Source organism: Somniosus microcephalus, chromosome 5 (genome assembly GCF_052327205.1).
Source record: "Somniosus microcephalus isolate GS21.2 chromosome 5, FLI_Smic_1.0, whole genome shotgun sequence".
NCBI classification, from domain to species: domain Eukaryota; kingdom Metazoa; phylum Chordata; class Chondrichthyes; order Squaliformes; family Somniosidae; genus Somniosus; species Somniosus microcephalus.
The window spans coordinates 283,837,109-283,855,231 of record NC_140991.1 but is presented as its reverse complement, the minus strand read 5'-3'; the positions used below and the strand labels follow the sequence as shown (position 1 = coordinate 283,855,231).

General features: G+C 46.1%; 1 protein-coding gene across 1 annotated transcript in view; it reads left to right on the top strand.

Annotated features, from left to right (window-relative positions):
• The window catches only part of LOC147117778 (nucleotide-binding oligomerization domain-containing protein 1-like), a 45,833-nt gene extending 33,172 nt beyond the window's left edge, over positions 1 to 12,661 (top strand). The window contains exons 10-11 of the mRNA XM_085989046.1: positions 1,985 to 2,068; positions 8,643 to 12,661. Coding sequence (XP_085845172.1) covers positions 1,985 to 2,068; positions 8,643 to 8,712 — 154 coding nt within the window. The 3' untranslated portion in view covers positions 8,713 to 12,661. The remainder of the gene's footprint in view (positions 1 to 1,984; positions 2,069 to 8,642) is intronic.
• The last annotated feature ends 5,462 nt before the right edge of the window (positions 12,662 to 18,123 follow it).

Here is an 18,123-nt window from a genome sequence, read left to right as displayed (position 1 = left end):
GAGAGCTGGCATTGAAATATCACAGCACCAGTGGAGCAGAGCACATTGCTGAACCAGTTATTGCTCCACTCTGCTCTGCTCCACTGCTCTTCTCTAGTGCCCCGATAATTCAAATAGTAACCCTTCCTCTCGACTGCTGAATTCTGTCCTTGGTCCCACTGCTGATTTTAATCCAGAGGAGCGGAGCGTATTCCTATCACCTGCTCCTCTGTTCTGCTCCTCCAGCACTGTGATATTCAAATAGCAGATTTCCCTCCCAACTTCAGCTCTGGCTTTGCGAATCATTGAATGTCACAGCACAGAAAATGGCCAGTCCAGTGTATCTCCTCTGTGTGAGTGAGTCCCCTAATCTAATCCCACTTTCGGGTTGGTGCTTGGGGTGGGCATCCCCTACTGGAAGGGTAGCCTCCGTCTTTGGCATTGACCTGCCTCTCTCATTCTACTTCCACTAGACTCCCAGACCACTCTGCTCTGCCTTGCCAGTTTCCCCACGCTTCCCTGTCTACCGATCCCCCTTTAGCGATTGACACACTCTGTGTCTCAATGAATATGTCCTTTCTTTGACTTCCCTCATTAGACCTTCTGCCAACATCAGGTCTGCCATTCAGTCACCTCCTGTCCACCACTCGAACTCTTCACAGGTCTTTATTTCTTGTCCTGTGTGGATGGGTCTTCTTCCGCTTCTCCCTTTCCCCTCGTTGTGTTCCATTTTAAATGCTGCTCATCTGTAATATCTCCTGGTCTCGAGGCAGGACCAACAGCTTGGAACATTGACTGCTGGTTTTCCTCAGATGCTGCCTGACCTGCTGAGTGTTTCCAGCCTTTTCTGTTTCTAATCCCACTCTCTTGCTCATTTATTACTCCCCATACCCTTTAATAATTAACTCTTTCTCAAGCAACTATCTAATTCCCTTTCAAAAGAACTTATGGACTCTACTATTTCACCAACATTTTCTAATCACCCTCCGTCTGAAGATATTTTTTCTACCCTTTTTGTGATTATCATAAATTTGCACCTTCTCATTCCCTCTAATCAGTGGAAACAATCCATCACTATTTACCTCATCCTAGCCCTTCGTAACCTTGATGCTGATGTTAAACTGTGACTATGGTCTAAAAATTGGTCCACGCAACACCTGTTTTTCAAGCGCTGCTTGGACTACTAAGGCCCCAAAATGGTGGGCAAGAAGCGTGTGTAAGGACAAGCAAGAGGCGTCCTTTACCCACGCCTGAAGCAGGCGTTGATCCTTCGCAGAAGCCTGTTTCAAGCCCCCCCTTCTGTCAGATTGGATTGCCCTGAGGCAGCCAGCTGCACGTGGGGAAACCAGCTATACAAAACGTTTGCAACAAAGAAGGCAAGTAACTTATGTGGAGCTGGGAGAAGCAGGTGTGTTCCTCCCGCCCCCGCCCCACCTCCCACCCCCGCTGCGATGCTAGCAGTGGCCCAAATTTGGAGTCCTCTTCACCAGTGGGGGCTTTTGATGCTTCTCCGGCAACATTGCAATGAGGCCTGACCCGTAATTTTTGCAGAGCCTCAAGCCTCCCCCGCCCCCCCCCCCACCCACATGGACCCAAAAATTGACGCGGCCCAATTTCTAGGCTAATGTATTTAGCACTATCTCAACAAAACATATAACAGCTGCTCACAATATTTTCCTATGCCACCATCAGTATCATAAACATCAGATTCTGAGTGATGAATCTTTAGGTTGATCTACTTTCAATCTTCACCAGTTTGGATTAGTGACGTTCGACTATGTTTGACATTCTATTGCACATCTAACCTCGCTAGTTCAGTCTCAATGCACCCATGCCTGCACATTCACATTTACCTGCATATGTTACTTTTTTCTAGAAAGAGAAAAGATTGCAATGGCCAATAAAAAAGCAGCAATTAGCTTTGCAATGGTAAAATTTGCAGGAGGTGGCATTGTATGTGTGTGGTCGCAGGCAAATCACCAAGAATGTGATGAATTTTTTGCAGGTTGATTGAAAATAAGATAACAACCCGTGGAGCTACATATCTCCTCCAGTCACTCAAAGGAAACACCACCATAGATGAGATCTGGTAAGGCAAAAATCTCAATCAGCATTTCTGTTGCGTCAGTGAGCGTCCACTTGATACTGAATTTTAATGAGCGTTAAGTCATAAGGTCAGGCAACTAGCAATTCTATGTTATTTATCCAGTTTGCTCCCATTTCTCTTGAAGCTGTACACAGCCTTCAGGCACCATACCTGTCCAGTACCCCATCAACAGTCTTTATATGTCAACCTATTCAGCGAGTGTCGACAGGCTATGTAATCAGGGGCAGGTATCCAATATCCTGGCCTCCTCCCAGTGTCTACACACTGGTCCTTTCTTAGCCCAGATTACTGCATCACAATTAGGATGGGAACCCCCTCTCTTGCTCAGTGGCACTGAGGCCAACTGTAGCATCCTCTGAGATCAGATAATTCAACACAGACTGACTAAGCCTTTGACTGAGTGGTAGCATTCCTGCCTCTGAGTCAGAAGGTGCAGGGTTCAAACCCCACTTACTTCACACTGTTCTCCAAGGGAAGAGCATGGGGATATGAAATTAGATACATTTCTTTCAGAAAATAATATTTTGAGATGCAGTACTGTATATGAGTATTAGAGACATGACATGTGGCACGTGTAGCATGCTTAGGAGGAAAAAGTTGACTTTGGATCTGTACTTCCCAAAGCTCTCCACCACTGGAGGTTTTTATCATGCCATTTCTGGATCTGTTATAGACTAGATAAAAGATTGATTGCTATGATTAGTCAACAACTCCATTATCGTTGTGTCATGTGACTATATGGTGAAAGGGGAACTAGATGGATCTTGGTCTCTTTTCATTTAGCAATTCCAATGTTCCTACGAAAACAATAGCAGAGTGGGAATTGAACCTGAGACCATATGGATCAATCACCCACTGCCTTTACTAACTGATCCATTGGATGAGCTCAGGAATTCTGTATACAACCTATTGTGAGCACTTCTCCTGTGACACGTTTATCGATCTCACTATACCAAATAACGGTGACCGCTTCTATAGGCAGATGTATAATTTTCACTTTGAAACCTGGCATTACATTCGATTGAGATAATCTAATGCGATTGAAAAAACAAATTTGCCAGTGAAAGCAATATATAAAAATTATTACTGGGGTGGAGGGAAGAGAGATGGAGGCACCAATGATTGGGACTCAGGAAGTTGTGTTCCGAGGTCAACCATTTCTGTTCCGTCACTGAGCATTAGAGGAATTGGTGATACTTCAGGGCAGAACCAAAGAATATGGGATTTCCGCCGCACTTCTTCAACAACAACAACAACTTGCATTTATATAGCACCTTTAATGTAGTAAAACGTCCCAAGGCACTGCACAGGAGTATTTTAAGACAAAAAATTTGACACTGAGCCACATAAGGATAAATTTGGGCAGGTGACCAAAAGCTTGGCCAAAGAGGTAGGTTTTAAGGAGCATCTTAAAGGAGGAAAGAGAGGTAGCGAGGCAGAGAGGTTTAGGCGGGAATTCCAGAGCTTAGGGCCTAGTCAACAGAAGGCACGGCCACCAAAGGTTGAGCGATTTATAATCAGGGATGCTCAAGAGGGCAGAATTAGAGGAGCACAGATATCTCGGGGCGGTTGTAGGGCTGAAGGAGATTACAGAGATAGGAATGGTCGAGGCTTCACCCCCATACTCTAGTAAAGTTATGGAGGTGAAGCAGGAGTGTCACAGAGTAAATTTCCAAACATGGCTTAAAAACAGGGTTCTGGACTCCCGGGAATTAAACGGGCTGCAAGTGCGAAAGCACCGAGACTATGGCCAAAAAAAAGTGATCTGTCAGTCGTGTGTTTAGCCCGAGTTACGTGGTCATTCCCAGACAAGTGATGGTGTACGTATCATAAAGCCACTTCTACATGCTGTAAGGTCGCCAACACTGGTTGGACATATTCTGGGAGGTATCATCACGAGGTCCAACCACCCCGCCCCCACACTTCCGCCATTGGTTGCCACAGACGCCCATCCTCGCCGCGCTCCACCTTTGTTACTCAATTGGACAATTCTTGACTGTCAGTCAGTCTTTCCCTCCCCCATCTCTAATATTTTAATAACTAATAAATGAAAACACTCAAAAAAAATGCAAAAGAGGACAATTAAAAAAAAAACTTCTCCTAGGTCATTCACAGCAGCGTCCGGGCGATTAATCTTCCATTCCTGGAAACTCCAGGACAATTGGGGAGGATTGGTGACCCTAATAATGAAAGGATCCATTGCTGAGGCTGGAGCAGTCTGATCAGTCAGTGGTTGATGTGATTAGAACTGCTGCACCTCAATACCAACGGGGGCAGAGGCACCGGCAAGCCTTCCCGCATGCACCAGTCTACAACGGAGATTATAAACAGTGCAGACTGGTAGTCCATGGGATTTGGTCAGACCTGTGATCTCCAGTGGTTTCCAGAATCAGCTATGGTTGGATCTGGTACAGAAACAGAAGCTTCAAGGATCCAACTGCCCTGGGAGCCAATATAAATAGGACATCAGTCACTAAATTGTCTTGCATGTGGTTGTTGTTAAGTATGTGTATTGTATTGAACAATTAACACAAAGACTTAAACGTATAACTCAAACAGGTCTTTACTGGTTGGAGGTAGGGACTATACTGAATACAAGATTACTGCACAGTGCTTATATACCGGTGTGTTCACCCCCGGTATTACGTCTACAGCAGCCTGAGAAAGTAGTACATCTCTTAAGGTGGAACAGGCTTAAGCTCTCTTAAGGTGGAACAGGTTACATACACAACACTCCTCCCTTCTTAGCTTTATAGTCATCCCCCCCATTTAACATAACGTAATAACATATATACATATATAACTTCATGTTTAACGTAACATATCACAGATTCAGTCTCTGCGGAAAACAGTTCACAGATTCAATCTCTACGAACAGTTGCAACATACTCTTAGTGGGAACAGTTTACAGGTTCAGTCTCTGTGGGAACAGTTCGTAAATTCAGTCTCTGATCTTAATTCGTTCCAGGCAGCATCTTTTCGTAGTGTTCGGCCGGAGGTAGTAGAAGTAACAATATTTTAAACAATTATTATTTTCGGCCTCTTCTTTTTCTTTTCTGCCTTTTTACAACTCTTGTCGTTCCCATCTTCTCGGCGGACAGCTGTAATGCTACCAACTCTCTATGTTCTTTAGACCTTAAGTGCTTCCTCCGGATTTCAGCACTTTGGGAGTTTCCATCACAATTTGGGCATACCACATCCTCGTAGTATTCACTATCACTCAACAGGTCGAGAGGCCCTTCTACTTCTTCCTTACCCAACTGGACGCTATCCGACTGCTGTTCCTTCTCTATCTCTCTTACTTCCCGTAGTAGAGCCACCTTCTTCCGATGTTCCGTAGACTTTTGGTGCTCCTCCATGATTTCTGCACTTTGGGGGTCGAAGTTACAAGCTGGGCAGGACAGGACATCGTAATATTCGGAGTCGTCCGACAGGTCATGGTAATATTCGGTGTCGTCCTGAGCTAGGCCAGCGAGAGGGTCGTCTATTTCCTCCATACCCAGCTGGACGTTAGCCAGCTCTTGTTCCAAATCCAGACATCTTTCCTGAAGAGACTTCTTCATGTGTACCTCTGCATCCAGCTTTTTCTGGGCTTTCAGCAAGTCGTTTACTAGTGACCTCATTTGTGATTTTAATACTTCAACTTCCTTTGGAGATTGATTGCTCGGACTATGCAGTCCCTCTACCGGAGCAGCTGTTTCAGCGGTCTGTTGTTCTACATTGACGTGAGTCAGCGTACTTTTGGCATCCAATGGCTGCTCTGTTGCAGTCGTTTCAGTCTGTGTCGTCACATCAGCCATCTCAATGACTTTTGAGAGCTCCGAACCCTTTTCCTTTGAAGATCGCAGCTCGTGTTCAAGTTTTTCCCATTTCAGAGTCTTGTCCCTCAGCATATGAAGGAGTTGGCTGACCGTTAACTCTTCTGACACCAGATTATGGCACGCACCTTCAGAACCTGAATCAGCTTTGATTCGTTCGGCCTCCTCGCGCAGATGGTTGGTGTGCTCCTGCTCCATTTTCTCCACCAGTTGCTTCTGTTGCCTTTCCAGATTCTCCCACTCTGTAACAAAGAACTTTTTTATTTCATTCATCTCTTGCTCAAAACGGCGAATCATTTGTTCTAATTGCTGTTGTAGTTTGAAATGGAGTTGAGTTCGAGCCCAGTGTCCCTCAAAAATGTGCATATCAGTAGACTTGACAGACTCAGAATTCTCTGTTAAACTATGCTGTTGTTGCTCAGTGGAATTCTGTGCTGAAACTTTGTCTTTTGCACATGGGTTGGTCTTACCATCATCAGTTCTAGAGTCTGGGCTGATTATCTGCACCGAGTTCTCACTCTTTATGGCTTTTAGCGAATGCCAGTCCATATTTATGTTTCTAAACCACTCCCGGCCTAGTAGTGGTGGACCTCCCTCCGGTAGCACATATAAGTCCATTATTTGACTTCCTTCGCCCTTGTTGGCCACTGCAACCTTTATTGTCCCGATGGGGTACACTCTCTGCCCCGTGTAGGTTGTCAATATAATCTCCGTATCCTGTAGGGGAATATGTTGGAATAACCTTCTGTAATCTTTCTTATTCATGACCGACAATGCCGATCCAGTGTCCAATTCCATTTTTACTTGGACTCCTTCTATCTGAAGAGTAACCCAAATTGTCTGGAGGTCTGCACCCTTACCAACGTTGAGTACCCTTAAGCTAGCCAGTTCAATACTGCTTGCGTCTGAATCGGACTCCTGTTCGGCCACCTTGTGTACCTTTGCGTATTTCCCTTGCGGTGACTTCTTGTTGCTGGTCTTCTTCCCTGACCTGCATACTCTAGCTATATGTCCAAGCCTACCACAAGTTCTACATTCTTGGTTTTTAAACCAACACTGGTTCTGATCATGCGTTGTCTTTCCACAACGATAACATTTAACAGAACTCACACCCAATTTGTGTGCACTGAGCTCCGGTGACCGTAGCTGCATTACTGCCGTGCCTCTCGCTGCGGCTTCGTGTGCTGCTGCCATAGTGACCGCCTTCTCAAGCGTCAGCTCATTCTCCTCGAGCAGTCGCTTTTGTGTATCCTGTTTAAATAAACCACACACAAATTTGTCTCGTAGTGCATCTGTCAGTCCCGTTCGAAACTGGCAATATTTCGCTAATTTACGCAATTCCAGCAAATATTCAGCATTGCTTTCATGCTGTAGCTGCCTTCTGTCGTAAAATTTAAATCGTTCCGCTAGCATCAACGGCGTGGGGTTTAGATGATCTTTCAGGACAGTAACAATCTCATCGAACGTCTTATCCGCCGGTTCATCTGGTGATAACAGGTGTTTCAATTGCCCGTATGTCTTCGCACCCATTAAATTTAATAATGTTAGTGCTTTATCAGCCTCACGAATTTTATTGGCCTTACAATAATTTTTAACTCGTTCAACATATATGGCCCAATCTTCGATGTCACTATCAAAGTTGCTAATATTCCCGTGTTTAGGCATTGTAGTACTTTATCAGATTTGCAATTTCTCAGATTTTTTTTTTTTACTGCTATCCAAGATGGCGGCTTCCCGCTCTTGCCGTCGTCCTCCGCCCACAAAATGGCGGTTTTCCCGCGCTTGGCGGTCTTCACCCGTCCCCCGACGCCGTCTCCCTTCAGCCACGAGTGCGGCCCTTATCTCCGCCGCGATCGATAGCCCGCGCTGTGCACCGCGGCTCTCGCACCTTGAGCTTCTGCAGCCGCCGCGCCTTTCAGCCCGAGTGCGGCCCTTATCAGGGATTTCGATCGATGGCCCGGCTGCGCCTCGCACTTGAAAGCGGCCCGGCCCTTATCAGCGGATGCGATCGATGGCCCGGCTGCGCCCCTCACTTCAAAGCGGCCCGGCCCTTATCTGCCGATCGCTATCGCCCTGTACCTCTCGCTTCCCCAGTCCTGTCTTCTACTCCGGTTCACAAGCTGATGGAGGCTTCAGGGTCCTAATGCCTGTCGCTTCCAGTGGGGTGGTGAGTGGTGAGGTTTGAAACCTCTCTTCAACCGCCGTGGAATAACTGCCGCAGGGTAAGAACCTGACTCGTCGCCAGTGTTAAGTATGTGTATTGTATTGAACAATTAACACAAAGACTTAAACGTATAACTCAAACAGGTCTTTACTGGTTGGAGGTAGGGACTATACTGAATACAAGATTACTGCACAGTGCTTATATACCGGTGTGTTCACCCCCGGTATTACGTCTACAGCAGCCTGAGAAAGTAGTACATCTCTTAAGGTGGAACAGGCTTAAGCTCTCTTAAGGTGGAACAGGTTACATACACAACAGTTGTATGTTATGAGCATTTGGGACATTTTTCATCTTTTGTTAAGATTTTTAAAATGCTTCATAGAGTCATAACAGCACAGAAGGAGGCCATTCGGCCCATCACGTCCACGCCGGGAAGTAAATCTAATTCAGTTCATGAGGGAAGTAAATCTAATTCAGTTCATGAGGGAAGTAAATCTAATACAGTTTGGAGTTTTTGGTCTATGAGAAAAGTAACAAATGGCAATTGTGTAATGATCTGTTGTTTCCTTTTCAGTCTAAAGGACAATCGAATTCCACCAGAAGATACTTGGCATCTTGTGAAAGACAAACGCATTGTCATCTAGACCTTATGTACTCTTATCAAAACCCTTCATGATTTTGAACACCTCTACCTTCTCTGCTCTAAGGAGAACAACCCGAGTTTCTACAGTCTCTCCATGCAACTGAAGTCTTTCATCACTGGTACCATTCCAGGAAATCTCCTCTGCACCCTTTCTTTCTGCTCTCTGTCCCTTAGCTAATTTTGTATTCACAAAGCTGCTGTCCCTTTAATCCTATGGGTTTCAATTTTGCTAACAAGTTTATTATGTGGTACTTTATCAAAAGCCTTTTGTAAGTCCATATACACATCAACCGCACTTCCCTCATCAAACCTCTTCTGTTACTTCGTCAAAGAACTCAATCAAGTTAGTCAAACATGATTTTCCTTTAACAAATCCGTGCTGGCTTTTATCTATTAACCAATATTTTTCCAAGTGCCAATTAATTTTGTCCTGGATTATTGTCTCTAATGCCTGACTGGCCTGTAGTTGCCAGGTTTATCCCTCTCCCCTATTTGGAACGGAGGTGTAAACATTTGCAATTCTCCAGTCCTCTGACACCACTCCCATATCTCAGGAGGATTGAAAGATTGTGACTGGAGCCTCGGCACCTTCTCCACCCTTGCTTCCCTCGGCAGCCTAGGATGCATCCCATCCAGACCGGGTGACTTTTCTACCTTGAGCGCTGCCAACCTTTTAAGTACCTCTTTATCTATTTTTATCCTATCCAATTTCTCTCCTACCTCCTTCTTTACTGTGACATTGGCAACATCCCCTTCTTTAGTGAAGGAAGATGCAAAGTCCTCATTTACTACTTCAGCCATGTCCTCTGCCTCCACAAGATGATTTCCTTTTGGGACCCTAATTAGTACACATTTCAGGAATTCCTCCTCCTCTTTGCCCTTTACACTGTTATTTCCCCAGTCTATATTAGGATAATTGAAGTCCCCCATTAGCACTACTCTGAAGGTCTTGCATCTTTCTGTCATTTCCCTGCAAATTTGTGCCTCTATCTCCTTCCCACTATTTGGTGGCCTATAGTATACACCCAGCAGTACAATAGCTGTTCTATTGCTCCTTCATTCAAACAAATAGGTTCTGTCTTTGAACCCACGTCATCCCTTTCTAATGCTGTAAGAGTATCTTTAAACAACACCGCTCCCTTTTTTTCCTTCCCTATCTTTCCTGAATTAATTGTAGTCAGGAATATTATGTGCCCATTCCTTCCCTTGTTTGAGCCAGGTCTCCGTTATTGGCACTATACCATAATCCCATGTGGCGACTTGTGCCTGCAGCTCACCAACTTTATTTAACACACTCCGTGCATTTACGCACATGCACTCCAAACCCATCTTAGTTGGACTTGCATTTTCCCCTGTCTGATCCCTCCTATTTCTGAACTACTCTTTACTCTAATGCTATTTGTTTCTCCCAGTCCTCTGTGTACCTTGTATCTCCTCTCTAATGCTTTATCTTGATGCCCGTCCCCCACAGCACTGGTTAACCCCCTGCGAGGACATTGGTCCCAGCCCTGTTAAGGTGCAATACGTCCATCTTGTACAGGCCCCTCCTGCCCCAGAACTGGTCCCACTGCCCCAGGAATCTGAAGCCCTCCTTCCTGCACCATTTCTACAACTATGTGTTAACACTGGGAGTAATCCAGAGATTACCACCTTTGAGATACTGCTCTTTAACTTCCTTCCTCACTCTTGAAACTCTGCCTGTAGGACCGCATTCTTTTTCCTAACTAGGTCATGGGTTCCAACATGGACTCAGACTTCTGGCTGCTGTTCTTCCCCCCAAGAAAGAAAGACTTGCATTTATATAGCGTCTTTCACGATCACTGGACATCTCAAAGTACTTTACAACACTTCAAAAGTAAAGAGGAACTTTTCCCCTTAGTAGGGGGGTCAATAACAAGGGGGCATAGATTCAAGGTAAGGGGCAGGAGGTTTAGAGGGGATTTGAGGAGGAACTTTTTCACCCAGAGGGTGGTTGGAATCTGGAACTCACTGCCTGAAAGGGTGGTAGAGGCAGGTACCCTCATAACATTCAAGAAGCATTTGGATGAGCACTTGAAATGCCATTGCATACAAGGCTATGGACCAAATGCTGGAAAATGGGATTAGACTGGACAGGGATTGATGGTCGGCGCAGACACGATGGGCCGAAGGGCCTCTTTCTGTGCTGTATAACTCTATGACTCTAAGTACTTGATTGGCTGTAATGTAGGAAACACGGCAGCCAATTTGCATACAGCAAACTTCCACAAACAGCAATGTGATAATGACCAGATAATCTGTTTTTGTTATGTTGATTGAGGGATAAATATTGGCCATGACACTGGGGATAACTCTGTGCTCTTCCTCGAAATAGTGCCATGGGATCCTTTACGTCCACCTGAGAGAGCAGACGGGGCCTCGGTTTAACGTCTCATCCGAAAGACGGCACCTCCAACAGTGCAGCACTCCCTCAGTACTGCGCTGGAGGGTCAGCCTAGATTTGTGCGCTCAAGTCTCTGGAGTGGGACTTGAACCCATAACCTTCTGACTCAGTAGCGAGAGTGCTACCCAATGAGACACAGCTGACCCTGTAAAATGGTCTGCACCCATTCTGTGATGTCCTTTACCCTGGCACCAGGGAGGCAACACACCATGCGAGACTCATGTTGGCGATTGCAGAAACGCCTGTCTATCTCCCTGACAATCGAATTCCCTCTGACAACTGCATTTCTACACTTCGCTGTGCCCCGTGTGCAGTCATTTGCCCCACGGTGCTGTGGATGTGCTCTAGACTGCAATCCCCGAGGTGTTGTCACCCTCACCAGTATTCAGTACTGAAAACCGGTTTGAGAGTGCCACACTCCCAGAGGATTCTTGCACTGCCTGCCTCTTCCTACTCTGCCAGATGGCCACCCACTTACTATCCTCTTGAGTTGGAGAGTGGTCTAATCAAAATGCTTAAAATGAGAAAGGCATTCGATAGGGTAAATACAAATAAACTATTTCCTCTGTTCGGGAATCCAGTACAAAGGGGCATAACCCTAAAATTAGAGCTAGGCCATTTAGGAGGGAAATCAGGAAGCACTTTTTCACACAAAGGGTAGTGAAAATCTAGAATTCTCTCCCCAAAAAGACTTTGGTTGCTTGGGCAGTTGGAGCTTTCAAGACTGAGATCGCTAGATTTTATGTTGGATAGGGGTATCAAGGGATATGGAGCAAAGGTGGGTAAATGGAGGTGAGATACAGATTAGACATGACATGTTTAATTGATAGAACAGGCTCAAGGGGCTGAATGGCCTACCCCTACTCCTTTTGAATGATTTACACAATCACTACACAGTACATTTTTTGAGGGACACCATTTCTGCTGCTGAGGACGATGGAGCAAAGAAACAGCCACATATCATTTTAATGCCATCTTGTATAGGTGCGATAACAACCTGCTGCAAACTGCACCATCACCAAACAAGACTGAATGAGGACAGTCCTATTAATGAGTCAACAGAAAAGGGCAGATTAAAAGAAATTAGCAGAAAAGTGTAAATTTTAACCTCATATCTTAATTACCTCTCGGGTAAAACCAGCTCAATCACTCATTATATTGCTAACATTGAATCTCTGAAAGACCATTTATAGTTCAGATGCTGAGCTTACCACATATAGTTAGTTTCTTAATATGAATCTTTCCCACATTACAACAGTGACTACACTTCAAAAGTACTTCATTGGTACTTTGGGACATCCTGAGGTTGTGAAATGTGCTATATAAATGCAAGTGATTTTTCAATGATAGAATTTTGAATGATTTACATAGTCACCACACAGTACATAACATATAAAACATCATTGTACTGTAGCACATATTGTGAAGTGTAACAGGGTTTGTGTGTATTGTGGATGTACTATATATAATATGCAACTTTATATGATCTATTATATATATTTAATAAAATTAACATGATAAAAAGGTACTATAGTATACATTTTAACATTTGTGACACTTATAGGTTTATATTAGCTGTTTCAATTGTTTTAGATGAAGGCTGATCAGTAGAAAATACAATATCTTATTGCTAACAACATATAATTGCAGCTAATTTCTAGAGTACATGCTTGTTTGTAGAACATAGTCTTTCACCTTTAAAATGGAGAAGGACCAAGGCACATAGTGCAGGACATGAGCTGACTGAAAAAGTGAAGATGTGGTAAGTCAAATCGGAGTGACCATCACCGGTTGTAAGGTACCAGTGGTAAAATCAAGGTTCAATTACTAGTGTTTGTATTGATGTGCTGGCAACCATATGGAGCAAGTGTGGGCCTGGACTGGACAGTTGTAGAGTGCATCGAAAAGAAATGATCGAGGTTGAATTATTGAATAATGCAGCACAGATGGAGGCCATTCAGCCCATTGTACCTGTGCTGGCTCTTTGAAAAAGCTATTCAATTAGTCCCACTCCCCAGCCCTTTCCCCATAGCCCTGCAAATGTTTTCCCCTTCAACTATTTTTCCAATTCCCTTTTGAAAATTACTATTGAATCTGCTCCCACCACCCTTTAAGGCAGTGCATTCCAGATCAGAACAACTCGCTGTGTAAAAAAAAGAAAAAAATTCTCATGTCACCTCTGGTTCTTTTATCAATTACCTTAAATTTGTGTCCTCTGATTACCTACCCTTCTGCCACTGGAAACAAAGTGTTTAAAATGAGAAAGGCATTTTGGAAACAGTTTGGAAACAATGGAGATATTTTTAATGAACGTACTTTGTCACTACCCACTTCTGCTCTCATGCACCACCCAGTACCTGATTTAAAAGCAATAGAGTAGTAGAGATGGATAGTTTTAGTCACAACTGGTGGTCTGAGATACCAGGAGAGGGAATAAAAATGGTACAACAGTCTTGAGTTGCCATTGTACTGCTGGTTTTGGCCGCACATCAAAGTAAAAGAGGCCGTCTAACTTGGTACCAGATCCCCATTGGACATCAACACACTAAAGCCAAGCAGTGCGAGATCCCACCCCGCCATCACCAGGAGGTCATCTCACATCAGTATGACTCCAGTCCACTGCACAACCATCATTTAAAAGAACCTAAGTAGTCTCCTTGGAAATTTGGATGGAATCTTTTTAACATAACTAGGAATTGGGGGCCCAAATGTCCTCCGTCCTAACATGAAAGATTAGCCGACTAGGACAGCAGCATTGGATGAGGGTCCAACCACATGTGCACAGAGCTTCTCTGCAGCTGACCTTACTCCAACCTGGAAGAATTTGCAGCTGGAACTCCCATTAGCCACCTGCGCAACTTGCTCCACAGAGACTGGTCTGAGACTGATAGCTGCGGTATAACTACAGTCTTGCACCCCATCCCCACAAAAAATACTCTACCGCTGGTCAACCCAGTGTCCTTCAGAATGATTGTGAATACAACCATCTCAGATACGGGACCATGACGTTAAATGTAGAAAAGTAACACTTAGTAACTTTAAATCTGAAGCTCCCATCAGGTACAGAGCTAACGGTCTCTAAATAGTCACAAAAAAGTTGAACATGGGACCAAGAGCATCCAGAACAGTCCTACTGCACTATACCATCCCTTTCTTCCTCTACCCATTACAGACACGTCCTAGTGTGTGAGGAACATTAGGAACAGGAGTAAGCCATTCAGCCCCTTGGGCCTGCTCCACCACTCAATCAGATCATGGCTGATCTGCACCTCAACTCTATTTTCCCGCATTTGCACCATGTCCCTCGATAACCTTTGTAAGAATATAAATGTGTGTTTATATTGTTTTAATACAGAACAACTAATGCAAGCAGAATGAGTTTAAACTGTATACTTGCAGATCTTATCTTTTGATCACAATGACACTGACAACATGGGAGAAGCATGAAACTTTAGACAATGAAACAGGATATTGACCAGGATGAGCACTGCCCCCACCCCTCACCACGGGTGTATGTCCAGAAATCTGTTTGATTACCTTGTAGTAAAAATACATCTGATAAACGAAAGCTTGATATTATTATATCGGCTCCTGCATGCTGAAAGAAAGGGACAGTTAGAAGGATTGTTAATTTATACTTCATAAAAAGTTAAAGGATAGATCACCACAGCAGCTTAACCAGAACAAGAAGAACTCAACTCCAGGTCTACTGGAGATTGTTTGAACACCTGCCTACTTAACTTGAATATGCCATAGACACCGAGAGAAAACAAGTGAAGTGCCAATTAATCAGGGGTTGTCTTTGGTGGACCCTATTGTTGACAAGCCACCACCCAGAAATGTGGTTCAAAGTTAAAGGGGGATACTGGCGGGGGCGCTAACAGAGCGCTGATGCAGTAGCGCTGGGGTGAGGTGACTCAAGCGACGCACACCAAATCTGCTCCCCCCCTGCCCCCCGTAGCACCGTTGCTATGAGTTACCATCGGGAACCTCAGCGCCAGGCAGATCGTGACATCATTGAGCGTGCAATGCTCACTGGGCACCCGATCTGCAAAATTAATTGTCACCCCCTGCCTTAGCGTCTTACTCCGACAGCTACAGGGAGAGGAGGCATCGAGCAGGCGGATGCCGGCTCCAGGGGTGCCACTTAAAGGGATCATGAGTAATGAGTCGCAGCTGTCATGTTAGTGCTGTTTCACTGCTTCCTTGTCAGTTTGACATTGAGCAACAGTTTAATTCACATTTATTCTCAACATCTCAAAGTGCTACACTTGGTTACATTAATGGGGGCTGTACTGGCAGTTGACCTTGCCCTCCAGCATCTACGGTGGAGGGAGCGGAGGCAGTGAGAAAGATTGGAACATGTGGCCAGAGGGGGGAGAAGGGCCATGAGGGCTTTCCAAGGGTATTCGGAGAGCACTTTTACCTCCAATTAAGTGAGGAGCAGTGTATTAGAAGGCTCCACTTAAGCAAGGAGGTGATCACAGAACTCTGCCACTTCCTGCAACCAGAATTCGAGCCTCAGACAAGGGCGACCACAGCTCTCTCAGTGGCAGTCAAGATCACCATCGCCCTCAATTTCTTTGCCAGCAGATCCTGCCAGTCTGCAACAGGAGATATGGCTAACATCTCGCAGTTCACCGTCCATTGCTGCATCCGGGAGGTCACTGAGGCTCTCTACAGTAGGAGAAGGGACTACATTTCCTTCCCCATCTCCAGAGAGAAGCAGGACGAACATGCACGTGGCTTTGCCAGGATAGCAGACTTCCCCATGGTGCAGGGCCCAGCACTCATATAATGAGAGCCATACTGCCACCAGGAACATCATCGAGCAGACCATCGGGGTACTCAAGCAACGGTTCCGCTGCCTTGAACGCTCAGGAGGAGCCCTGCAGTACTTGGCTGAGTGGGTGTCCCATTTTGTGGTGGTCTGCTGCATGCTCCACAATTTGGCCATAATGAGGGCCCAGCCCTTGCCACCAGGGATTGTGGGGCCACCTCAGGAGGAGGAAGAGGGAGAGGAGGAGGATGAGGAAGAAGAGAAAGACGAGGAGGAGGAGGAGGGAGGGAGGAAGAGGGAGGAGGAGGAGGAATAGGAGCGAGGGAGGGGGCAGCCACTCAATCGGCCTTCTGGAAGGTCGGTCCGTGACTGCCTCATCAAATAAATTAAACCCCAGGTCCCTGTTGCTCACCACATCCCCATCATTCCATCCCTGTTGCAGGCCATATCACAGCGCAAAGCTGAAATGAGAGACACCACAAAATAATCCAAACTGAATTAATAAATTTATCAATAATCACTGAACACATATTTACAACAATATTACCTATTCACCCTTGTGCAATCCCTTAGTGCCTGTTGTTAATGTGCCTTTGCCTACTCTAGTGCTCCTATGAAGTGTTGGCCCAGTGGTTGCAGCACGGCTGGTGGAAGGCTGCTGAGTGTCCGTCCGGGAGACTTCAGATGGCCTTGCAAGACGCCCTTGACCAGCTCTGGGCCTGTAAGGCCCGGCTGTAGACTGCACCACCTCAGCATGGGTGGCAGCAGTCTGGGCTGGCTGGATGACAGGCAGTGACAAGGACAATGGCAGAGTGGCAGCGGTGGGAGCAGGAATGCTGTCCTCCTGAGAGAGGACAGCAGGTTCCTGCTCCACTGACCCACTGCCACTCCCCCGGGGCAGCACCTCAGCATCCCGAACAATCTGTTGCAGCACGTGATACTTATGATACCGTGAAAGCCCCAGTCGACGGTGGTAGACCCAGCCACAATGGCAGCAGTCAGAGCTTGTGTTGCATCAAGCTGAGACTGCATGAGAGCAGTCTGAGATTGGATGGCACCAAGCATAGACTGCATTACAGCAATAAGACGTTGCATCGCTTCCACCTGTGCTGCAATAGAAGTTGCCAGATCGCTCATCACACACGACATCAGGTCTGGGTCGCCACCATCTCTCTGGGAGTCTACCATCCTTTGCAGACTGGAAATGATGGGCTCCATGGTGTGCGCAGAGCTCTGTGCAATGTTACATAGAAACATAGAAACATAGAAGATAGGAGCAGGAGTAGGCCATTCGGCCCTTCGAGCCTGCTCCGCCATTCAACGAGATCATGGCTGATCATCCAAACCCTAGCACCCGGTCCCTACACCGACAGCCATCCCACCCAAGCCCTATCCCCGTAACCCCACGTATTTAATCCCCCCTAACACTAAGGGCCAATTTTTATCATGGCCAATCAACCTAACCCGCACATCTTTGGACTGTGGGAGGAAACCGGAGCACCCGGAGGAAACCCACGCAAACACGGGGAGAATGTGCAAACTCCACACAGTCACCCGAGGCCGGATTTGAACCCGGGTCCCTGGCGCTGTGAGGCAACAGTGCTAACCACTATGCCAATGTTGGAGGCGGACTCCTCCACGCTCCTTACCATTGCTGAGAGGCTCTCGGCCACCCTTGCCATTGCACCTATCATCTCATTTTGCATGCCCATCAAGCTTCTTCTAAAGGCCTCCCCATCAAGGTCCTCATCTGAGTCCTGTGCAGCAGAACTCGCGCGCGAACTCGCCCTGCAGAGAGCTGGCCCCTGAGCTACCTTTTCCCCTTGGCCTTGCTGCAGCCCACTTGTCCCCGGTGCATCACCCTGTTCAGATCCTGCTACTACACTAGTCTCTAAAGAACACGTAGTGCCAGTATCTGAGCTGGTGTCTGCGGGTGAGACATGCAGTGACGCGGTGTCTTCTTCCTCCTCCTCTTCTCCCGCCTCGCTCTCTGCGGTGCCCTCAGGGACAGGCTGCTCAGGTGCGTGCTCATTAGCTGAAAGCATAAAGGCAGAAGATTTGGGTTAAGGTAAGGGGAAGTGAGGGGGCAGGAAGGGAGAAATGCATGCATACAGCATGATTAGCTGGAAAGTGCGAAAGGCTTGTGGGGTGAGGGGGAAGTGGGATGAGAGAAGAAGGAGTAAGGATGAATGTACTGCTGTTGTCCCCAA